Below are 23,812 nucleotides of genomic sequence, written 5' to 3' on the forward strand. Positions count from 1 at the left end.
CCTGACCACGTCAAACGTGGAGCCCAGCACCAGTTCAGCCAGATGGGCAGCGCAGTGCCCCATCGCCATCCCCTCTTCTGCTCTTGCTGGGAAACGAGAGGATGGCGCCATTGAGAATGGAACACGGCGCGGTCCCTGCGCACCGCAGCAGCTTAGGTGAAGTGGAGGCTGCAGAGGGAGGGCTGCCTCGGCACCTGTACCTTGGAGGGCCGGCCAGGCGTCCCGTCACGGCCTGCGGAGCTGACACCCGCCCCTGCGCACCTGCAAGAGCCTGAAGCCTGGAGAAGCACAAGTGCGCACTCGCTGGTCTTCAGGGCCGGATGTGGGAATGCTCAGTTGACCGCATTTCCATGAAGTTTTAAAACTAAAACCTGAACCTGAGCCTGAGGACACTGAAGTATGCGGTCGTCTAACCACTATGCGGTACACCTGGAATAAATACTGCATGTTGGCCTGGCCGGTGTGGCTCGGCTGGGCTCGCAGGTTCGATTCCTAGTCAGGGCACATGCCCAGGTTGCAGGTTCGATCCCCAGTGAGGCGTGTATAGGAGGCGACTCACTGATGTTTCTTATATCAATGTTCCACTCTCTCTCCCCTTCTCTCTAAATTCAATTTTTAAATATAGTAATATTGGCCCTGGCTCGTTTGGCTCAGTGGCTAGAGCGTCAGCCTGCAGACTGAAGGGTCCCAGGTTTGATTCCTGTCAAGGGCACAAGGCCGGCTCGATCCCCAGAGTGGGGCGTGCTGGAGGCAGCCAATCAATGATTCTCTCTCATCATTGATGTTTCTCTTTCTCTCTCCCTCTCCCTTCCTTTCTGAAAACAATAAAATGTATTTTTAAAAATAAGTAAAATATTGAATGTAAACTGTAAGGGGAAAAAACATCTGAGCAGGACAAGAGCATGGAAAATAGTATAAAACAGCACCTCTAAGGAACTTACGTCATCACCAGGCCCGACTGGCTGACACGCTTCACCCACCCCGTCTCCCAGGAATAAAGAGACACAGCCACTCATTTTTCAAGGTATTTCTTCTGTAAAGAAGCCAGATTTGGCAACTAGACTGAAAATCTTCCAAAATTCTGTACAAATGTTTAATATACAAATATACACAAGGCTTTTGCCAAGAAAAAACACAAGTAACGAGGCGGCTTTGGTGTCGCACACCACCTAGGGCATCGCCACGCCCCCGGGAAAGCGGGGCTGGCGGCCCACACGCAGGCTACACGTAACACAGTACGTGACGCTATGTACACGGAAGTATAAAAGACCAGTCCCTCGCCCGCTCACAAGCCTCCGGCAGGAAGGAGGAAGGCCATTCACCCACAACCAGAGGGGCTCCCGGGAGCGGGGAACAGCGCAAGGCATGCCCTTAGCGACAGGAGAGTGAACTGGGCGATGGCCCATCCGTGCCCTCGGAACTCCTCATTCTCTCTTCTCTTCTCTCGGAGTCTCACTCCATCTCCGTGAAGCGGGCAAACATGGCCTTCCGGACAGCGTCTTTGTAAGAATCTGCACCTGACAGTCCATATGCGCTGCCCTTGGCCCCGAGGCCAGCTCCTTTTAGCCGGACTTGAGCCTGGGGGCAGAAAACTGCTGTCAGCGCTGGCAGGCGATGGGCCGCTCCACGCCTCGTCCAGCCCACTCCCTACCGGGCAGGACCACCCACCAGGCGCCAAAGACCAGGATTTCTGCACTGGAGACCTGGAGCCGGTATAGGGACCAGGGAATAAAATGGGCCAAGGAGACAGGCAGACTGAGCCGCCCCCACCCCCACGCCCAGTGTCTGCTGAGCAAGCATCGGCGCCGGAAACTAGGCCCCAAGCACGACCGAAGCCGGGGAAGGCCTGGTAATTAAGGGCTCAGACAGCGGCAGGGCGGCCTGGCGCCAGCAAAGCTCCCTGCAGACCCGGCCGGGAAGGTGTGACCTAAGTGGTGGCGCAGGTGGGGAGGGAGCGGGGTCTTGTCTAGAAGGCCAGTGGGTGGTGCCCTGATCCTGGGACTGAACCTCAATCTCACCTCTGACCAACTAAAGGATTTCTTCTCGTGAACAAAATCCTACATTTTAATTTGCTTTATGACGAACCAAAACCACTCGGAAAGAAACGAAAGCACGATACCTTTCAATAACCCAATGGCGGCTACAGGGGTCTGCGTGGTGGTAAGGGTTTGTTTGTAACCAAGGACACAGAAATACAGTCCTCAGGAGAAAACAGGTCTACCCTTAGGACAACACCAAACACCAGAAAACGCGAGCATTCCTCCCAACGGCCATCTCAGCAGAGGCGGAGTCAGGGAGGCGCAGGGAGCAGGACCCCTCGTGGGGAGACCGCCGTTTTGTGTCAGGTCGCTGCCCGGGTCCCAGGCCCCGGAGCCCCGCCCCAGGCTCACCTCGATGGGGGCCGTGATGCCTTGACACTTCCTTCCGAGGCCCGAGCCTTCCCGCCAGCCCATGGCCTGCAGCATCTTGTTGCCAATGTTACTGTGGTCGATGCCGTCTTTGGTGGGCTGCTCGTAATTCCTGCCAGCGGCAAACACAGAGTTACTTAAAGGGCTCGAGCCCCCGCGGAGGAGGCGGGACGTGCTCACGACACATACACGGTGCCCGCATCCAGCTGCTTCTTGCGCTTGGGCTCTGGCGGCTCGGGGATGCCGTACTTCTCCCGTCTCTCAGCGGCGCGGTCCCGGTACTTCATCTGCGCGAGAACAAACACAGCTCGGACACCAGGCTTCAGCCTACGGCAGCCACACTCCAGGGCCTCACCAGTGGCCTGAGAAACCGCGGGCCCTGCGGAGAGCTATGTCCCCAGTGAACAGGCTTATTACTGGCCACCACGCGTCACAGCCCGCCATGGTCCTGGAGGAGGAGGAGGAGGAGGAGGAAAGAGCTATCCTCTCCCCTCGGCACTTAGACAGGCCCACCCCCGGGCCCGAGACCCGCCGGCAGTCCCTGGGGAGCTGGCACCATCAACAGTGGGGAAAAACAGGAAAACAACAAAACAGAAAACCAGCCCCTACCTACAGAACCTCACGATTACTTGCGGGGGGAATTTCAAGTGACTTGCCCACGGGTTCATTTCTTTCTTTTTAAAAATATATATTTTTATTGATTTCAGAGAGGAAGGGAGAGGGAGATAGAAACATCAATGATGAGAGAGAATCATTGATTGGCTGCCTCCTGAACGCCCCACACTGGGGATCAAGCCCGCAACCCAGGCCTGTGCCCTTGACCGGAATCGAACCTGGGACCCTTCAGTCTGCAGGCCGACCTCTATTTACTGAGCCAAACCAGCTAGGGCCCACGGGTTCATTTCTGACCTACAGGCTTCCATTCTCCCTGCCCATTGCTGGCTGCACAGGCTTTCTGCTGCCTTCACCTGAGCCCCACCCACTGCTTCCTCCACATCCCCTGCAACCACTCAGGCCCTGCTGCCTCCTGGGCCTAATGTGAAGCCTCAGCATCGCCCAGGAAGGCTCCCCCCACTGGGCCAGAGAGAGCCCCCTGCTCCTTCCTCAAACCCGGGTCCTTCCCCTGCAAGTACCTGGCATCCAGGACCCGAGAGCAGGCCTCAGGGCACCTCCTGAAGGGACCATGCAGGGCTCACAAAGCACGTGTGGCCTGGGTCCGGTTTCACGAGCCACAGCGGCCGCTAAGTGTGTGATCACCTTCCCTACCTTCCCCTGGACCTGGAACCAAGTGCTACCAACAGAAGCTCAAGGCAGAGGCCCCAAGACACTCTCTCCAGCGGCACACGCCCCGCTCACCTCTCTCTCCCTCAGCTCCAAGGCTTCCAGCTCCTGCTCACTCAGCCTGGATCGCCGGTACATGTCCATGTTTTGCTGCAGAAGAGATGTGACACAGTTAAGAATTCAGACCATCCTCAGGTGACACCTCCTAACGTCACCCATGTCTGCTGTGTTCGAAGCTCAACGACCCCAGCCTGAAAGCAGAGGCAGCGCGCACGGAGCCCACGCTCCTGCCCTCTCACTCCGAGGCCGCCGCAAGCAGACCCAGCGCTTCAGGTGCTGACTTTACAAACTGAAGGCGAGACCCCCGCCAGCAAGAAGCTCACAACTCGCTTCGCTGCAGTGGTCCGGAGGGACCCCGCAGTGCCTGCGGTCACCTGTGACCAGGAACAGCCTCTAAAAGGCAATCACACCCTGGCTGGTGTGGCTCAGTGGATCGAGCGTCAGCCTGCGGACTGAAGGGTCCCGGGTTCGATTCTGGGCAAGGGCACATGCCCAGGTTGCAGGCTAAGTCCCCAGTAGGGGGCGTGCAGAAGGCAGCCGATCAATGATTCTCTCTCATCACTGATGTTTCTCTCTCTCTCCCCCTTCACAATAAAAAATATATAAAAAAAGGCAATCACACATCGTGGGCATCCACTGCGCTTTCACGGCCAGGCCCCCCCAGCGCCCGGCCACTCCCCTCCCGCCCCAGAGCTGGGAGAAGCGGCCACCTTGTGCAGGTCTGAAAGCTGCTGGTGCCGGACCAGCGCGTCTCTGTTTGGGAATTGGCGCCGGCAGAGCAGGCAGGCCATCTTCTTCCAGTCGGCCAGCTTCTCCTCCTCACTCTCCAGTCTCTCCACCAGCTCCTCTTCATTGTCACTGTCACCACTGTAAGCAGCCACCAGACCCCTCTGGGGACAAGAGGAGGAGGGTCGTTGGCAATGTACAATGGGCGGGTAGTATAGTTAGTATCTGGAGGCAGCAACGCATCCTCCATGGCTCTGTGCCACACCTTAAAGCAGTGGTTCTCAACCTTCTGGCCCTTTAGATACAGTTCCTCATGTTGTGACCCAACCATAAAATTATTTTCGTTGCTACTTCATAACTGTAATGTTGCTACTGTTATGAAACGTCATGTAAATATCTGATATGCAGGATGGTCTTAGGCGACCCCTGGGAAAGGGTTGTTTGACCGCCAAAGGGGTCGCGACCCACAGGTTGAGAACCGCTGCCTTAGAGTCAGTCACACTGCACCACTGCATGGAGCAGCCAGGGCCCGAGTGCTGGGGACAGCCTTCCTGGTACAAGTTCCCAGATGGCTGTCTTCAGACCACTGACCGCACAGGAAAACCCCAAACACAACAGATCAGAGACACAGACCACAGAGCCCAGTATCTAGCAAGTAAAAGGCGTTTCTCGCTTTGGCTGGTGTTACTAAATGGTTAGAGCACCAGCCTGCGCTCTGAAGGTTCAATCCCCAGCCCGGATGTGTGCATGGGAGGCAAACAATCGATGTGAGCCTCACATCTATGCTTCTCGCTCCCCCTCCCTCCCTTTCACTCTCTCTAGAAATCAATGGGGAAAATATCCCCGGGTGAGGATCAACAACACACACATTTCTTCTTTATTCTCTTTCCACACCAAAAACTATTAACAGACGCAGTAAAATGCAATGAGCTGAGCTTAGAAACTCAGGCCTCCTTCCTGCTCCATCTCGCCTGCTCCCTCAGGGAACACAAAGCCCCGAGCACGAGTCGGTGCAGAAGCCGCCACACACCCGCCCCAGCGACCGCATCCCGCATCCCGGGTGAAGCAGGAGTCACAGCAGCCGAAAGCCGGCCGCGCTGCCGAGTGAGACACAGACTCGGCCTTTAAACCCTGGCGAGCTCCTTACTTTCAGGGGATTCTCCTCGTCTCCATTCCGCACCAACTCAGGGATCAGCTGCTGCCTCTCGGCCAAGGCTCCCTGGGAAATACAGCACGTCATGTCATCAGCCTCGTGTCCCATCAGCCTTGTGTCCCATCAGCCTCGCGTCCCATCAGCCTCGTGTCCCATCAGCCTCGCATCCCATCAGCCTCATGTCCCAGGGAGTGCCCGCCGCCACGCCGCCCTCCCCGCCGCCCTGACCTTCTTCTCGAACAGAGCAAAGCCCGCGTCGGCCGCGGCGCTCTCCCTCCTCTCTTCTTCTCGCGAGGAGCTGACGGGCTGGAAGCTGTTTTTGAAGTTCTCTTTCTGCTTGTTCAGACTCTTAGCCCAGCGCTCCATGTCCTTGGCGATCTAACGTCCAAACCACCACCACAGAGAAACAGTCAGGCAGAGACACTTAGCATGCGCACCAGGGGTCTTATCTCAGCCACATCTCTTAACAAAACCGCTTTTGCTCCTACTTCTAACCGCAAACCTCTCCGAGTCACCACATGAACACTGCTTCACAGTCTGAGGCCCCAACATGTCCCGAGTGCACAGGCAGCCTGACAGACACTGGCTGGTACCACTAAGATATGCAAAACGCTCGCCCCGGCCGGGCCGCTCAGGTGGTTAGAGCGCCGTTCCAATACGCTAAGGTTGCGGGTTTGATCCCCGGTCAGGGCACATACAGGAAGCAGCCAATGAATGTTCAAATAGGTGGCACAACAAATGGATGCCCCCCTTCCTCTCTCTAAACATCAACAAATCAAATTAAAGGAAAGAAAAAAAGAATCGGACCAAATGAAGCGGACCTAAATGCCACAGCCAGAACCCAGGACATCACGCCCAGCGCGGGAACCGGCCGGCGGCGCCTCACCTGCTGGGCCGTCTTGCTCTTGGGCTTCTCCTTCTTCTCCTTCCCCTCCTTGGCAGGAGGCAGGCCCGCCTGCTGGTGGGAGCTGGACTCGGCGGCCGGCACGTAGGTCTCCTTCTCCCCGTCCCAGTACAGGTACTGCTGCGTCAGGGAGTTGTAGTAGTACTAGAAACAGACACAGTCAATGCAGACGCTCTGCTGTCCAACAGCTTAAAGAAACAGTTTGTCAAAAGACACATCAAAGTTACTTTTAAAAAAACAAAAACAAACATAAAACATGTTGCGGAGATCACACCTCCTGCCCACAGGGGAGCTGCACACCGTGGTGGGTGAGGACGATGAACCAGCCAGCGAAAGTGTGGAACTTCTTGAGTGAAAGTATAATCTGGTTTCTTCTCAAGAGTCTAGTTCCCATTCATTAACCCGACTCCTTTCCAGACCGTTGAAACAAACCAAGAGGCCAAAACACATCCCCTGTGACAACCAGCTAACTGCTCTCAATCGGTTCAAGCAGGCATAGCACTCGGACACCGAGGCCACCAAACACAGGGCTGCCAACACCAGCTCGGGGCCCGGAAGGCGGTGGCAGGTGAAGGAACCGGATCCGAAGACCGTGGGAAGGACGAGTTGCCCAGCGGAGGCGGCACCTCTCTCTCCACTTTGTTCCCTTGTCTGTCACTCTACCTGCTCAACAGGGACCCACAGCAGGGTCTGTTATGTCTCTTGCTGGGAAGTGGGTGGGTCAGACACAGGCCACACCTTCTGTGTCCAGCAAGGAGAGCGGCCCGGGAAGGGGCCAGACTTCACAGAGAGGTGGAGGCAGCCCGCAGACTCGGCCTGCTCGGCGCCCTCGGCCTCACACCTCGCTCTCAGACACATGGGCTCTCAATGCAAGTTCCTGTTAAAAGCACTTCTCTTGTATTCTCTGGCTCCAGCTCCTGATCATCACAGTTTTATTTACGGAGTGTTAAAGCTGCTTTCCTCTTTAAAAATCACATACACCACCCAAAATAAACCACCACTCCACAAACCTGCTAACTTCTCCCCTGAGAATGCAGAGAGGCTAAGAAAAGAAGCTGGACACAAGGTCACATCTGATTCCATTGATCTGAAATGGGAGGCCAGGCAAACCCAGAGGCAGGAGCAGACAGGTTCCCGGGACGAGGGACTAGGGCAGGGGTGGGCAAACTTTTTGACTCGAGGGCCACAATGGGTTCTTAAACTGGACCGGAGGGCCGGAACAAAAGCATGGATGGAGTGTTTGTGTGAACTAATATAAATTCAAAGTAAACATCATTACATAAAAGGGTACCGGTCTTTTTTTTTTTTTTTTAGTTTTATTCATTTCAAACGGGCCGGATCCGGCCCGCGGGCCGTAGTTTGCCCACGGCTGGACTAGGGAGTGGCTGCCTAACGAGCACAGGGCTTCCATGGGATGACGGAAATGTTCTGGAATTAGATGGCGGTGATGGTCGACGACAGAGATACACTGTGAGCACACACACCACCACTGAGCTGTACACTCTAAATGGTTAAAACAGTGAATTTTATCTCAATTAAAAAAAGATGTGGAAAAGACATACAACTGCCAACTTCTATCTGGGTCTTTTTTTTTTTTAATATATTTTTTATTGATCTCAGAAAGGACGGGAGACAGAAACATCAATGATGAGAGAAAATCACTGATCATCTGCCTCCTGCCGCCCCCCATTGGGGATTGAGCCCGCAACCCGGGCATGTGCCCTTGACTGGAATCGAACCTGGGACCCTTCAGTCCACAGGCCAACGCTCTATCCACTGAGCCACACCGGCTGGGGCTCTATCTGGGTCTTTACAGAAAGGTTAAGAGCCACCTATAATGTTACTGGACAAAAGAGTCCATGGTGAGAAGTCAGAGCAGCAGTGAGAGAAGGGGGTCCTCACCGCCAGGGGCAGGGGTCTTGCCATGTGCTAGGGCTGTTCTCTCCTGTGCTGGTTGGTGTATGAGTGTAAACATTCAGAGAACGGCACACTCAGTTCTGTGCATTTTTCTGTATGTATGTTATACCTCAAAACAGTTTTTCTAACCTATAAATTAAAAACTTAAATCCTTGAGCCCTGGCCAGGTGCCTCAGTTGGTTAGAGCATCATCCCCATAAGCCAAGGTTGCGGGTTCCATTTCCAGTCGGGGTGGGAGGCAATGGATCAATGTTTCTCTCTTACATCTATCGCCCGCTTCTTGCAAGTGCCCCGACCCGGGATTGAACCCGCCCCTTTGGTTACAGGATGACACTCCAACCAACCGAGTGAGCCACACAGGCCGGGGCTCGATGGCTGTGGAGAAGCTAAAACGAATCTGGGTCACCTGCTCCTTTGCAGGGGCTACTTCACTTCATGCCTCATCCAGGGACTCGACGACGCTAGGATGTGCTGAGTGGAACCAAGGAGAACAGTGCAGTTACCTGTGAGTTGGGGTCGTAGTACAGCCCTGTGGTGGGATCGTAGTAATAGCCCGAAGACTCATCGTACTGGTAAGTGGACGTGTCCGGCACCGCTGCAAAGGCAAAACCAGCAACCAGTCAGCAGGCAGACACCGCTGCACTCCAGTTCTCGGCCGCCGAGATGCAGCCGTCACCGTCTTCTCTCACATCCCCAAACGTCCCTCCGACACCCACGAAGGGAGAGGAACTCGTCAAACAAAGGCAACAACCAGGACCTTCTAACTGTCAACAGCCCCACGGCTGGCTTACCGTATTTGGTACCGGGAACTACACCAGTCGGGGAAGCGGCAGGGGCCTGGGTACTCGCACTGGTGCTAGGCTGTGCTTCCTCAGTCTGCAAAGAACAGCGGCTCCAATGAGTTCACTGTACAGTCTCTCAGGATGCAATCACCACCACCCGGGAGGAAGGGACACGGACACACACAGACACACGGACACACACACACACACACACACACACACACGATGCTCTAAGGCAGCCCTGGAGCCAGACGCATGTAGCTACCACTTTCTCCCTGAAGGTCGTTAAGTCGAAGCATGCAGAAAGCACAAATACACCCTGTTCGGAATCTGACATTTAAAATACACGCGCACATTATTTTATTATCTAATAGCACCAGACAGAGAGAAGTAAGGTTGGGGTGTGGCCCCTGCAGCACGAAAGGATGATACTCAGCCAGCAAAACAAAGTCGCCCAACAGGCGCTATCTGCGTCTGGGAGACAGGCTTACCGGAGAGCTGGGCGGATTCGAGGTCTGATTGTAGAGCTGCGGGCTCTGGGACACCACAGCGGCCGAGGTGGTGGTCACGGCTGTGCCTGTGGCAGAAGCCCCGGGTTAGGGAGAGCCAGCACGGACGGCACTCGGAGCCGAGCATCTGCACCGCGATGCCCAGCCCAGCCTCTGTGTCTGTGTCTGTCAGATCTTAATGACTCCCATACATGCCCTGACCTACGGCCATTCCACCTGCACACCCTGCTAGAGTGAGACACAGCGCAGTCAGCCTGCTGCTGGTGCTATAAGGAAAGGAGGAGAGACCATCTCTACTCTGGAGCGGAGGAAAGATCGAGCTCCAAGGCTCTTCTGATTCTGGAACAAAACGTAAGCAGAGGCCTCTAGGAGTGACCTTCTGATGGATGTCTGGGGACCAGGCTCCGGGTCACCCTCTGTCCCCTGACCCTGCGTGGACACTCCTGCTTCCCGAGGACACAGAGCAGGCAATAGAGGTGAGTCCAAGAATGAACCCTCATCGCGACACGCTCTCTAAGAGGCTGTGATCAGATCTTGGTGACCACGAGCACCCTAATCTTCCCAGCCCCCTGACAAGCCTGAACGTGCCCCCCAGCGTGCGGGGAATGGACTCGGAGCTCTGGGTGTCGCTGGAACATGTAGGTGCCTCTCCTCAAACAACAGAGAAAAGGGAGACGAAGTTTCTACCTGATGCAGATGCCGCATCAGATTCCAACCCTCCAGCTTGTTGCTGATAGAACTGTTGGTAGTCCTGCGAGTACTGAAGAGAAGTCCACCGTTAAGGCTGCTGTTCTCAGAACCCTCTGGAACCAGAAGTGGGATCGGTCCGAGCTACCACCTACCTGGGCGTACTGCGCATAGCCGTCCTGGCCGGGCTGCAGGTAGCTGTAGTCGACATTGCCTCCTTCGCCACTTTGAGACTAGAAAACACCAAAGACAACAAACAGACCACCTTAGTGGACACCAGGAAGGGAAATGAGGAAGGATTCCCTAAAACCGTCTGAGAGCTTCTAAGGCAGGCACCGCGGGGGAGGGCCACCGTACCTGGGTGGACGACCACTGGGCGGCAGCGATGGCTGTGCTGGCCACAGAGAAGGCGCTGACCCGGTTGCCATCGGGGAGGACCAGGTCTCTAAAACACAACGACCCAACCATGTGACCCCTCAGGATGCTCCAGGCCATCACCCCCAGGCCACGGACACAGTGATTCCCTCCAGCCTTGGTGGGAGGTCTCAAATGCCAGCAAGGCCACCTTGCAGAACGGGGAGGGGTCTCCATGGGCAAAGTCCTCAGTGGGCAAGTGTCCCTGTTCTACTGCGTAACCTGCCATCCAATGAGGCGTCTGCTGGACGAGCAATGAAACTAGACACCGGAAACCTACATGCCAGACGGGGCCCCATCCGCACGAAGCCTGGCCCGCCAGCCCGGGAGGAAGGGATTCTCTCCAGACAGGTCTGCCCTAACGCAGCCCGCACAGCCCTCACCGCCCCCTGCCCCGCCGGGCCTGCCCATGTCCTGCTCTCAAGTCTTCTGGCAACTGGTGACAGAGGCCAGAAGGTACCGAGCTCTGAGGGGAGACGACAGTCTCCCTCTCGGCCTGGGTGACCGGGGAGGGGAGTGGCTCAGCGTGGAGACGCAGCTTACGGGACCGTCAGCAAAGCATCCCGGACAAGCGTGCGCGGACAGCAGTTTGAAACAAGGATGCTGAAGCCACTCACTTTCTGGCACTTTTTGCAAAGTCAACCCCAATAGTCTTGCCATCAATTTTCAAAGGCGGGTGGAGACTCTGTAATATCTGCAGCAGCTGAGAAGCGTCCTGAAGGAGAAGGGGAAGAAACCAACTGTGTCGTGTAATTGGAAACCTCACCCTACCACCCGCCGCGTTGGAAAGAACAGAGCTTTCTCTTAAAAAAGAACAGCAGTTCATTACTGTCTGCGGCTGTGAAACCTGGAGAAAAAACCACCTCCCTCTCCTCCAGGACAAGGAGGTGCCGTGCTATTAATGGAGTAAATGCGAAGTCGACCCACAGCAAAGCCCAAAGGACTCACTGGGGCTCAAGCATCGCCCCGCCCGCGTCACACTCACCCAGTGACCGGCCTGGGACTTAGCACTGCCACACGTCACTAGGTAGCCTTGAACTCTGGGCTCACAATTTATTATCACCACGGGATGAACCCCATTGCCTCTTGAGTCTGTCTCTTTGCAAAGGAGAGATCCCGAGCCCCTCACCATGGCGGAAGACAGCTGCACAAACGCGAAGCCCCTGTTCTGCTGCGTCTGCCTGTCTTTGATGAGGCGGATGTTGTTGACGGCCAAGGACGCGTAGGGGGACAGTGCGGTCATGATGGAGTCCACCACCGTGTGCGGGGCGATGTTCCGGAGAATGATTGCTGGGGGCGAAGGAGACACATGACATATAAGACACATGACGTATAAATGCGTCCCACCGCCAGCGCTTTTCAAGGCAGGTTCAAGTACACACACACACGCACGCACATCCATATGGGGAGGTTCCTAGTGTACCTTTCATTCGGACACGGAGGAGATTCTAAAAACCAACCTTCTATAGGACACCCTGCAGCAGCTGCTGCTGCGCATGACAAAAGGGTCGGAGAACAGAAAAGCCAAGCTCTGACGCAGAGGCCAGCAGGTGAGACGGACTTACTGTCACAGTAGTAGTCCACAGACTGAACCGACTCTGTGGTTCCTGAGGGCACTTCCTGCTCCGAGTCTGCAGGAGGAAGGAGGGAGATCAGCAACAGAAGACAAGCAGACAGCACACCAACGCATTTAGTAACGAAATATATTAACCCCCAAAGCCTTAGTGCTAAGCGAAGTCGTTCTCTTTGTACCCACGTGTGGCTGTAATAAAACCTCGTGAACTCTGACACGGTCAGTGTGAAATGCACAGACCGGGCCCGTGGAGGGCTGACCCGACCCCTGTGCTCAGGGAGCAGGTGCAGAGTGCACCCGGCAAGCAGACTTCCTTCTGGGAAGTAAAGGCCCCTCTGTGCCCGCTGTCACCAGCGGCACCTACCGAATCTATGGTACAGGTTTCAGGAAAGTATCCAAGTTACTTGTTTAAATGTCCTAAAACCTACACGTTCCCTCAAGTTCACAGACAACCCAGTAGTCAGGTCTTACTGTATATTCCAAACAGCTGAGCCCGGGCTTACCAAACTTGTCCGCTCCACATCGGAAGCATTTTAGTCTTTTCCTGAAATTGTTAAGGCAGCACTGGAAAAAAAAAAGTTTCACCTTAATTGCCAGGCTTACTAGGAACCATGTGGGTCAGAGCGGCAGGGCCAGGGGCTTGTCCCAGGCAGTAATGTCAACAGCAGCGAGTAATACCATGGACCCAAGACACAGGGCGTTAACCTACACACTGAGATTGCTTTGCTACGGGAATTCCTCTGAGAAAAACACATCTTGGCCTATTTTGCAATAAACTGCATTTTTATCAAGTTGGAGGAAAGTTTCAGTTCATTCAGAAACCTACAGGGAGTCACTGGCAAAGTTCTCCCGCATATCCAAGCGCCCGACACGGACCACTCCATGTCCACAGACAACGCAGACAGAGGAGTGGACACGGGACGCAGCCAGAACAGAGTGCGAGCCTCTCAACATGTCGATGCCACACCCAAGTTCAAAGTGGTGCCCTGGACCCTGACAGGACTCACGTAACCTGAGCCCTGAGCCGGGTCACAGGACTTTTGTTCATGTCATTGAGGGGCTGCCCAAAGCTGAGAGCTCAGGAATTGAAGAAACTGTAACGTGAAACACACCTAAAACCTTAACTAAAGCGCTGGGCTGAGGACCTGGGCTTAGTAAATAAAAACATGAGTGTTCTAGGGATTCTGTCCTCTAACAGGGGGACCCAAAGAATGTCACAAAGCACAAAAATCACCCCATGACAAACACTGGTGACCGGCACTTCCGGTTCCTTGTTTGGACGAAAGGACACACACACACACACACACACACACACACACACTAAAACCCCGAAGGAGCCGGGTAACGTGGGAGAAACAGCCTTACCTTGTTACAAAGCCAATCTTCAAACTTGGGTCTGGGGTTGCTGTAATGCATTGCAATGTGCTTTCCTTGAATCACCAACTTTTTCTGTAAAAAAAGAAGTCATTAGTTATTCCCATTGTGGGAAACGTGTGTCCATTTTCCCAGGGCAGAGCACACTTCGGAAAAATCAGTGCTCTGGAATTAAATGGACAACATACGGGGAGGACCAACCACCGCCACCTATACTCTGCCCATCCAATCCTTCCGACAGGCAGCAAGAGAATGGGATGTGGAGTGAAGGTAAACGGAGTCAGGGATGCTGAGAACGCTGCCCAACGCTAACCGCGGACACGCACCAGGCGCGTCGCCAGCAGAGACAGGAGTCCTAACCTTCGGCAGTGACAGGCTGCCCGAGGTGACAGTCTAGTTCAAAAAGCAGAAAACACAACTCTCCCAATTCTGAGTTGTCTCCTACTTAAGCCCTTAGCACGTGTCCTCGGGCTCCGCTTCGCCTGGCCCCGTCCCCCATCCTTAGGCAACTGAGAGCCTTCACATTGCCCTGCCCCCCAACTCCTGCTTCAGGAAGAGCTGCAGGGGAGGGAAACTCGTTCTGAAAGGGAGTCTGGTCACAGCTCTTGCTCAGGAGGGACTATTCTGAATGCCATCGAGTCTAAATCAGCTAAGCGAGGCTTCTTTCTGCCAACTGCAGCCTGTAATGTCCCAGGTGACAGATGTGCTCTTCCCTGAAATAGATGGTACTCTCTCTTCAAGATGAGTAACCAGGAGGCCAATGAAGTTTCTTCAGGGGGGTAGGAAAGACTCGTAAATGCTTGTACGCCACCTCATCCTTCAAGTCAACCACGTGACTTAGAGGGACTTAATTTGAAAAGCTTAAGACTCCAAGCTGAATCAGTCTAGCCAAGAGCACGCCCAGCACCTGCCCCCAAAGAGTCTTCATTTAACAGGTGCACCTTTTCTTTCTCTTTTTTGGGGGGAGGAGAGGGACGGGGTGATTGAAGCAGGAGGTTAGATATCCAGATTTTTAAATGGAGTCTAACCCTCTGAACATACATACTGTTGAGCAATTTGATTCTTGCAAATCCTGGAGGATTAAGACATGCTGTGAATGTGGTCTCTGCAAGATCTAAAGGCAAGACCGCACGTCTGGCCGAGAGGAAGGAGCCGAGGGGCCACCAACTCCTTGTTGTACAGAAGCAAAAATAAAGAAGCCGGGAGAGATGGCAACTGATCACCCACTAGGAGGGGTGGGTGCTGGGGAGACTCCAAACTACCACTGAGTCCCTAATCCTATTGGCCTTTGCTTTCTGGAGTGAGTTTGAACTGTAATAAAGTATTACACTAACACAGCTTTGTATACATTAAAATTGTGGAGATTTTAAAAGGTCTTACAGGCTTTTCATCTCTTAGGAGTTTGAAACTCCCAGGCAAGTCCTCAGACACAGCCACTGCAGCAAGTGATGCTGCCACGCCAAGGAAACAGACTCACAGGAGCTGATGCACCTTCTGAAGGGACGGGGATGGTGTCCCTGTGGGAAAAGCATGACGCTCCACTTTTAAAAGATCAGGTGCCACCGCTGGGTTAAGAAAACGAGGCTTAAAAATCTAACCAATCAAAATTAGTGAGTCTTGTTATAAACAGCAATATATTAATAATCAAAGAATAGAATTCTCATTTATGGGTGACAAATCATAAAATGCTGCAGAAAAGCAACAAGCATTAAGAAAACGTCCCAGAATGCACTTGGTTAAGGCGTCAATACTGTGCTCTGGAGTTCTGGAAAAATGTCACGTCTGTGCCAAGCACTGAACGCTATCTTGACACTTCAGTTCATGCCACGTCCAAGAACCAGCAATGGTCTGCTCTGGACCACCAGCCCAGGCGTTCCCAGGGAGATCAGAATGTTAATGCCACTCTAACCAGGTTAGACAGCAGGGCACCGGCTCCCCGCTACACTCCTCAGACTTATTGTCCACACATTCCATCAGGCCCTTAACTAGCCCTTGAAGACATGAGCAGTAATGCCTCCAGGAGGCTGTGGTCCAGGAGAAATAGGGAGTTACTTGTAAAATGCCTGCAGCAGACTTCTATTGAATTCTTTTCATTGTCAGAGAGAGTTGGAGATTCTGAGGTTACTCTCAATGACACCATGAACAGGAACACAGTCAGCAGGGGAAGGGGACGCGGAGTGTTTGGTAAGTAGCAGCTAGGTGGTCAGGGGTAGCCAAGCCCCGCCAGGCAGATACGGCTAAGGGCAGAGCGAATTCTGCCATGCGTCCTCGGGACTAGATACATTCTAGTTGAATCAATTTTAATATATACAAAGCTTTTCTTTTTGTAAAGTCACTCCTTTGGAACAAACCACTCCTTCAACCTTTTTTAAAATTGTACAGACTTGTTCCATTTTCATGAATATCTAGACTTGGTGAGTGAAGCAACCTGATTGGCTTCCATCCAGCTGGTAGCATCTTGCAAGTGATAAAACTCCACGAAGGCGAAACCACGGCTTACACCTAGAGACAGCATTCAGATATAGACGGGATACTTGTGTTAGTCAGTTCCTTTATAACAGGCGAATCTCTCTCCCACTGCTTCAACACCGTGGGACAAAGCCAATTGGGAAGCAGTTTTATAAATGTGACTTGACTTGGGGATCTTCTTGATACTTTGCCATGGCAAGGAACCAAGCCGCCTGAGCTAAAAGCCACTCGATTTGATTCCACGCTTCAAAAGTAACCATGCAACCGACTACGAACAAGGAGTTTATACATCACTACTTACCGGAGGAAAGAAAAGCCCCTAAAAACAAAGTTTTTAAAAAGGTCCTCAGATGCTCTATAACATCGTTTGCAAAGAGTCACATTCCTTAGCCATGGCAAACCTGTCATTCTGAATTCATGTGCTCGAAGGCTGGGGGGTCAGGAGGGTCTTGGGGACGGGGACGGGGAAGAGGCCCGGACAGCGGAACTCAGCTCTCACCTGTTTTCCTTTTCATGAGCCTCACATCCGCAGGCTGAGGGCCTTCGAAGGACTCCATCATTTCTCGAATCTGCACAGGGTTTTACACATTTACAGTTAAAGCTTCAGCCACAAACTGTTCCGCACCAAAGCAAGTTCAAGGACTGGGGCTGCATCTCTGCTTAATTAGCCAAGTTCTGAACTTCCATCCGCCGAATGCAATTATTCTACACATGGACTAGAAGGAGGACTCTCACAGGACACCTGTGTCACTGCGCCCTTAAAGCTCTTTATGTGCCACCTGGGCTCTCCCTCAGGCCCCATTATTTACCTTAGGACACACGGTCTTGCTCCCAGTATCCTGTCCACCATGCCTCCCCCTTTAGCCTCATCTCACGGCCCTTTATGCTAAAGGACCAGAACCAATGGCCAAAAAACAAGAAAGTCCCCATAAGTAGTTTCTGCACATCTTAAGAAAGAATTTTCTTGCATTTACTTTAATGATGAAAATTAACAAAGCTCATCTATTGTTAGGCCCCTAATAAATTAAAATAAACATTAACTGGGCCTAGAAGCAGCAATTCTGGCTGACCGGTTTCTCACCGATGTCACACCAAGCCCTTATTGCAAAAGGCAAAGATAAAAAATTGCATTAGTGTCTTTAGTAATAATACCAGGAAGCAATACTCTCAGGGGAAAAAACAGGAGCAAATCTGTGAAACAGGGATTCTCGGCGGCCCCCACGTGCAGAGGCTGCAGGGCCACGCCGTCAATCCTCATCATGCGTGGCTTCTGTTTGCGAACATGCCTGCTTCTAAGTCTCTGACTGCAAGTCAGCGCCGCAGCGTTCGCGCCCATCGCTCCTGCCTGTTCCAAACAAGGGCCCTTTCAGTCTGCTTAGCGCTGAGCGGTCCCATTTCCGTGCTGTTGCTGACATCACTGGCTAATGACTCCCCAGTGAGTGCGAACGCGTCTGCTCTGAGCGCAAGGCCACGAGGTGCCTCCTATATGTGCCAGGTAAGCTTTGCTCAGCCATGACCTACAGTGCTGCTGGCCATGAGTTCGAGGCTGCTAAATCACTGCTAAATCAACGATATATATTAAACAACTACATACAAAACAAGGTGGGCAAAAATGTGACCAGAGCTCACAAGAACCTAGCTCTGGATCACCCCTAGGAGCAGTGAATTTATAGACAGCAACCACCCAAAACAAGGAAAATGGACTGTATTTAATTTTTCAGAGAATGAGAAGCTACACTGACTCAGGTTCATGCTTAGTAACACAGTAACTAAAGACAGTTCCTTCCAAAGTAGTGATACAGAAACATCATGGCAACATAGTAACTAAACACAGTTACTCTAAGAATTCCCATGTCAGTGGGAGGACAAGTGAAAGAGGCAAACAAGAATGAAAGTGACAGCTGAAGCTCAGGAAAAGATGAAACACTATGCTTTTAAAGTGTTTTAAAGATCCCAACAAATTTTCTAAGACTATCTATCTATCTATCTATCTATCATCTATCTATCTATCTATCTATCTATCTATCTATCTATCTATCTATCTAAAAGCCTAAACAACTGTCTGACCGGCAGCTATGACGCGCACTGACCACTAGGGGGCAGACGCTCAACGCACAGGCATGGAAACATGGTACAGACTGATGAATCTCAGAGGGAAGGGGGGAGGAGGGAGGGTGGGAAGAGATTAACCAAGGATCTTATATGCATACTAGAGGCCCGCTGCACGCACTGGTGGGTTCCCTCAGCCTGGTCTGCGGGGATCGGGCCATAACCATGCACCAAGCCTCCAACATCTCCTGAGGGGTCCCAGATTGCGAGAGGGCGCAGGCCAGGTCGAGGGACCCTAGTTCTGTAATATTTGGGCACCTCAGAAACCCTACTTTAAAAACCAGCCTTCTATGGTGGAGACTTCTGCTTCCCCAAACAAGCCTAGAACACAAGCACGACAATCTCGTTTTGTCACCAGCAGGGAGGCCCCAGTGTCAGCTAGAGCCTGCTCTCCCCACATCACCACTTCCCCTGGGCTCCCAGGGCCACAGGCCCCACAGACGCCTCAAGGGGATAGTCGGATGGACAGGCTCTTTCCTGAACTGGCTCCTGTGGGGCTTTTCATCCCGCCGCCACATGCTCACTGCTGCGCTCTGAGCTCAGCTCTGCCCTCGCTAACCACCACGCTTCCTCCCATCGCTCCAGCCCGCACAGCTTTTGCTACCAGGCAAAACCCCCAGTAACTCCCAGTAACTTCCCTTTACACTTAGCTGGGCTTCCAAAGCCTCCAGCACCTTCCCAGCCACCTCTCCTACCACAGCCTTCAACTTTCGTGGACACAAGCTGGGTGCAAGGTCTCGTCTAAATCCAGTATCTTTCTATTCCTAGGCCTGCTCATGTGAAGCCCTGCCTGGAGGCCCCCCACTCCCCCAGCTCTCCACCAGACAAAACACTCCTACCCCTCAAGGCCCAGCTCAGCGCCTCTCCCCCAGAAGCGCTTCCTCACCCGCCACCAGCAACACCCCCCTCGAAGCTTTCAGAGGCGCCCGAGGACCTCTCGCAACAGGACTGCTTCCAACACCGACCCGTCTCCTCAGCTTTGTCCTCACCACTGACCTGAGCTATTCACCTAAGCGTTTCCTGAGACGGGATCCATGGCTCTGCGTCACGGCAGCATCCACAGAGCACACGGCAGGTGTGCAGTGGGTCCCCATTAGTGTCCCACCACTAACTCCAACACCCCACCTCACACCGTCACTTCCAGCGTTTAGAAGACCAAAGCTGTGCGAACCCAGTATTTACCTTCAGCTTTGTTTCAAACTCATAAACACTAGTTAGAATTTTAATTTGAGTACTCCAAGATGATACTGGCACAATGCTATGCATTTACATCTTTCAAAAACACTTCAAAACCTCACATCCATTTCACCACCACCATCGGCCGAGCGGTTTCCTGCACTGGAGCGTGGAAGCCTATCTCAGAGACGGCTGGTCCCGTGGGGGGGAGATGTGCTGATGTAAGTGCCACATGAATGTCATGAATACAGAGCTTGGGAAGAGGAGGAAGGCATTCCACCTGGTGGGTCAGGAAAGGCTTTGCAGAAAGTAGCCTTTGAGCAGAAAAAAGCACACGATGGACATGTCCAAGGTGGCCTGCGGGGGAGGCAGGAGGTGGATGTGCCTGGATGGAATGACAGATGCCACTGGGAACCAGGCAGTGCCCAGAGGAAACAAACAAACAAAAAAGAATTAAAATAAAAGAGACCAGGCAGTGCCAGGACACCAAGGCCCCAGCTGGCCAGTCTGAGGACTGGGGAGTCGGAATGGCCTTCCTGTTCAACAGGCTTCCGGATGTGTCAAATGACAGTACAATTCTCATCCAATCAAATGGGGCCAGATCAGGACAAAAGTGTTTTTACTGATACACGCTCACCAAATAAGTAATCAATTCAATAAAAATGTACTGACTACCTTGTAAGGGCTATTGAAGGAACAACACCCGATCCCTGCAGTAAGGAATGTCAAAGTCTAAATGGGAATTTATATGAATGAATGAACCAAACTGAGAAGTTGACCCTAAAGACAGACCTACTTCACTAACTGAGCTATTAGCTTGAGCTCAAACAATAACACAAGACAAGGGTAGAAGCTGCTCGTGCCCAGAATGCTCGACGGAACTGCTGTTCCCCTTACGTCGCTCTCCGTGATGGTGATGGGAAGGCCGCGCAGCATGATGGTCTTGCTCTCCCGCTCGTCGCTGATGTCATGCCTGTAGTCATGCTCGCCATAGTCACCATCTGAATGGTAGCCATCTTCGGATCGGTCACTGTTCCGTCTTTCACGTTCTCTCTGATTTACAATAAACAAAACCACAATGAAAACCCACTGGGTTTATACCCCCACTCCTGGAATTTATCTTTGGGAACAATAGCGAGGATACAAGAACTCCATGACAACGTCACTGCAGTGTTTTCTAAAACAGCAGAACCAAACCAAAGAAACCCTGTCACCAATCATTCAGTTCAGGAAGCAGTTTAACCACTCACCGTGCTGATGCCAACACAGTGAGATGCCATTGCCTGTTATGATAGGAAGATGATGTGCGAGGAAACAGTGGGAAAGGAAAAAGCCAGTGCAGAATGACATGTGCAGCACGACTGCTTTAAACAGAGCCGCGCGTGGAAAGGGTCATGGAAAAGCTGTGCTAAGGTAACGGGAACGACTTTCAGGAACGCCAGCTGAGGCGCAGGGCTGGCTCAGTAGGACACCCGCATGCCGCATCCTTAAAATGGGGTACCACCCACCTCACAGGCTGGAGCGAGACCTCAGTGAGCTCACAGAAGCGAAGCACTCAAGAGCGCCCGGGACAGGGGGAGCCCTGAGTGAACCCTGGCCGATGTTTCTATGACTACAATAGAGCGTCTGAATGTCATGCCCCCGGAGAGACGTCCACACTTGGGATACTTACTTCCAGACGCCTGGACGTCTTACGCGTACAAGTCATAACGAATCCTGACAACCCCACACGCAGCTGCTGTCACTCACCTCGGGACTGTCGTAGTCTCGGTAGTCGTCGTACCGATCCCCCCTCCGGTCCTCACTGGATCTCTTGTAATCCGAGTCCCTGCGCCTGCTCCGGGGCTCCCGCTCATCGCGGTCATCCCTGTCAATGATGGAGCCGTACCTTCCACTTCGCTCTGTTCTGCTCACTCTGCCAGGGAAAATAATTTGCATTTATTCTAAAGTAAATCACATTTTGTACCTTTAGAAAACATGGCTGAACACAAGATGGCTCAGTTTACAAGATATACAAATAGTTGTATGTATCCCTTAAAATTTATCACTAAATCCCAGGTCACAAAGACAACCAGTGGGAAAACATCCATATTCCTAAATACAAAACTAAGTTTTAGGAATTCACACTAAATCTGAAAATTCAGATATCAAATGTTTGGGTTTAACATTTTTGAGATAGGGAATGTTCAAATGCATTCTGTATTTTCCCAAGCCTGTGGTCTATGCATCACCCCATTACACCTGACTTGGATCTCAGTGATCAAAGGTAGGGAGAAATAAATTATTAGCATTTCACCCAGTTTCAAAGGAGAGCACATCCTGACTCATCTGCTCTCAAGGGTATCTCAACAGCCTGGATGAGTTACATACATCTTTTCCCCCAGCAGGCAGTTAACAAAGTAGTTCATCTGTTAGACATACCCAGCACTGTCAGAGAACATTATTTCCTATAACATCTAGTTTATTTTTGGTTACTGGGCAGCACTGGGAAATCTAAAAACAAGAGGCTTGAACCCACTTGACCACAGATATTCATAGTTATTTCACAAGTTATGTACCAGGTTCATAAAACTGCTGTGTAAGGGTAAGACAAAGGACAGGTTTATAAGGGCGCATTGAAAGCATCCAAATAAAAAGAAATCAATGAAAACCAGTAGCCTAGGACTGTTTCAGGATGTGAAGCCTGGGGCTGACAGGCCCTAAAAAGGTAAATGTTAAGTTCGTAAGTTATTTGGAACCACAGACTGCTGACACAGAATTAAAATAATGGCATCACGTGACAAGACCATTTCCCGAGTCCCGCTGGGCCATCAATTTGGTCCTTCACTGGGACTGGCCTCGACGCTAAGGAGGCAGGTGGCTGAATAAGGAAAGGCTGTGTGTTCAATCAAATGGTCTGAGTGGGAGAACCCACAGCTGACACAGCAGCCGCAGCTCCCACTTAATCCGGCGCTAATTCTTTAGCAGTTTGTGTGTAATCCGTGGTCCAAAACTTCCCAGCCTATAAATCTGGGTCGTCTTGCCATGCAGGGGACAGGAACTGGCCCTCGGTGGTCGCTTACTTCTGCACAGCTGTTACCCACCCTGGGACCTCCCAACCCACCCCACCCGCATGCCTTACCCACCTCACCATTTACCCTTCAGGCTCCACCTTAGATAACTTCTCCCGGGAAGCTTAACCGGCTGTTCCCAGAACCCCACGCTCCCCGTGTGCTGACAGCACCCTCGCTGCCTTCCTGCAGCAGGACTTGCACCCCACTTCCACTCCCTCCCTGCACTGCACGCTTGTGAGAGCAGGGATCATGGGAGTGCGCACAGCAGTGCCTGGCACAGACAGACACCTGCACATCTGTTTGATAAACTAAACAATTTTTTAAAAACTGCTCCGTCCCCAGGGAAACGCCGAGGTCGAAGCATGTGCAGCGGTGACTTACCGTTTGTCTGAGCCCATTTTCTGACTGCAGCTCTAGCTCGCTGCTCCGAAAGGTTCACGGTTTGTGGGGTTTGTTTTTTTCTAGAAGAAAAGAGAGACTGGTTGCTGCAAACGCGAGTCACTGTCAATCCTTCTAGGACTGGGACACTACAGAGGCTGGAACTTCATCGAAGCCTGGGGGGCGGGGGGTAGGGAAGCTGGGGACCAAACTGTCAACGTTCAAGTCACGCTGTTCTGCTAAGGAGGGGAACCTCCTTTCAAACAGCAGGGCCCTGCGGGGAACGAGCCCCCAGAGGGAGCGGCGGGAGGCCTTCCGGTCCCCCTGCGGGTTACACAGCAGAAAGGAGGCGCGGCCGGCGCCCTGGGCTCCGCGTCGAAGGCCACTGCCATCCGGCCAGCGGCCAGCGTGGACACGACTTGGACTTGCTTCCCGGGCGACACGGACCTCCGCGGCCGGGGCCCGCCGCCGATCAGGCAGCTCACGCCGCTGGGCCCGCCGCCCGCGAGGCCGGAGATTGTCCTGGACCGCCCCCAACGAACGCCGACGGCATCGGGAGCGGGGAGAGCCGCCCGGAGAAACAGGGGCCTGGGCAGAACCGCTGATGCCCCCCCGACGCCGGGCCGGTGCCCAGACCCACCTCCCGGGGTGTCGCGGCCGAGATGGCGGCGCCGGCGCCTGCGCGGGCGACTGGGGCGTCCGGCTCCCCCAGCTCCCGGCACACACACCCCCCCCCGCCCCCCAGAGCAGCCATCACCGAGCAGCCTCCCGGGGAGGGCGGCTGGGGGCTGCCGAGAGGCACCCGAGAGAGCGCGACGGTCCTCGCTCATCTGGGCTCG

At 53.1% G+C, this 23,812-nt stretch overlaps 1 protein-coding gene across 4 annotated transcripts in view; it reads right to left on the reverse strand.

Moving 5' to 3' along the window:
* Positions 1 to 1,012: 1,012 nt before the first annotated feature.
* The window catches only part of RBM5 (RNA binding motif protein 5), a 23,118-nt gene continuing 318 nt past the window's right edge, over positions 1,013 to 23,812 (reverse strand). The window contains exons 1-25 of one of the 4 annotated variants that reach the window (XM_023747242.1): positions 23,614 to 23,684; positions 22,977 to 23,056; positions 21,292 to 21,457; positions 20,440 to 20,595; positions 16,757 to 16,826; positions 16,217 to 16,290; positions 13,780 to 13,863; positions 12,918 to 12,978; positions 12,407 to 12,472; positions 11,971 to 12,131; positions 11,459 to 11,556; positions 10,785 to 10,872; positions 10,583 to 10,660; positions 10,428 to 10,500; positions 9,723 to 9,808; positions 9,241 to 9,325; positions 8,953 to 9,044; positions 6,515 to 6,676; positions 5,857 to 6,006; positions 5,623 to 5,694; positions 4,460 to 4,639; positions 3,765 to 3,839; positions 2,598 to 2,695; positions 2,391 to 2,520; positions 1,013 to 1,578 (exon numbers count right to left, since the gene is read on the reverse strand). In XM_023747242.1, the coding sequence (XP_023603010.1) occupies positions 1,453 to 1,578; positions 2,391 to 2,520; positions 2,598 to 2,695; positions 3,765 to 3,839; positions 4,460 to 4,639; positions 5,623 to 5,694; positions 5,857 to 6,006; positions 6,515 to 6,676; positions 8,953 to 9,044; positions 9,241 to 9,325; positions 9,723 to 9,808; positions 10,428 to 10,500; positions 10,583 to 10,660; positions 10,785 to 10,872; positions 11,459 to 11,556; positions 11,971 to 12,131; positions 12,407 to 12,472; positions 12,918 to 12,978; positions 13,780 to 13,863; positions 16,217 to 16,290; positions 16,757 to 16,826; positions 20,440 to 20,595; positions 21,292 to 21,457; positions 22,977 to 22,993 (2,448 nt within the window). In that variant the 5' untranslated portion in view covers positions 22,994 to 23,056; positions 23,614 to 23,684 and the 3' untranslated portion in view covers positions 1,013 to 1,452. Of the gene's footprint in view, positions 1,579 to 2,390; positions 2,696 to 3,764; positions 3,840 to 4,459; positions 4,640 to 5,622; positions 5,695 to 5,856; positions 6,007 to 6,514; positions 6,677 to 8,952; positions 9,045 to 9,240; positions 9,326 to 9,722; positions 9,809 to 10,427; positions 10,501 to 10,582; positions 10,661 to 10,784; positions 10,873 to 11,458; positions 11,557 to 11,970; positions 12,132 to 12,406; positions 12,473 to 12,917; positions 12,979 to 13,779; positions 13,864 to 16,216; positions 16,291 to 16,756; positions 16,827 to 20,439; positions 20,596 to 21,291; positions 21,458 to 22,976; positions 23,057 to 23,613; positions 23,685 to 23,812 lie in introns of those variants that run through there. The other 3 variants (XM_023747243.1, XM_006106393.2, XR_002827137.1) reach the window with 3 other exon arrangements.

Source organism: Myotis lucifugus, unplaced genomic scaffold (assembly GCF_000147115.1).
Source record: "Myotis lucifugus unplaced genomic scaffold, Myoluc2.0 scaffold_819, whole genome shotgun sequence".
Lineage (NCBI taxonomy): Eukaryota > Metazoa > Chordata > Mammalia > Chiroptera > Vespertilionidae > Myotis > Myotis lucifugus.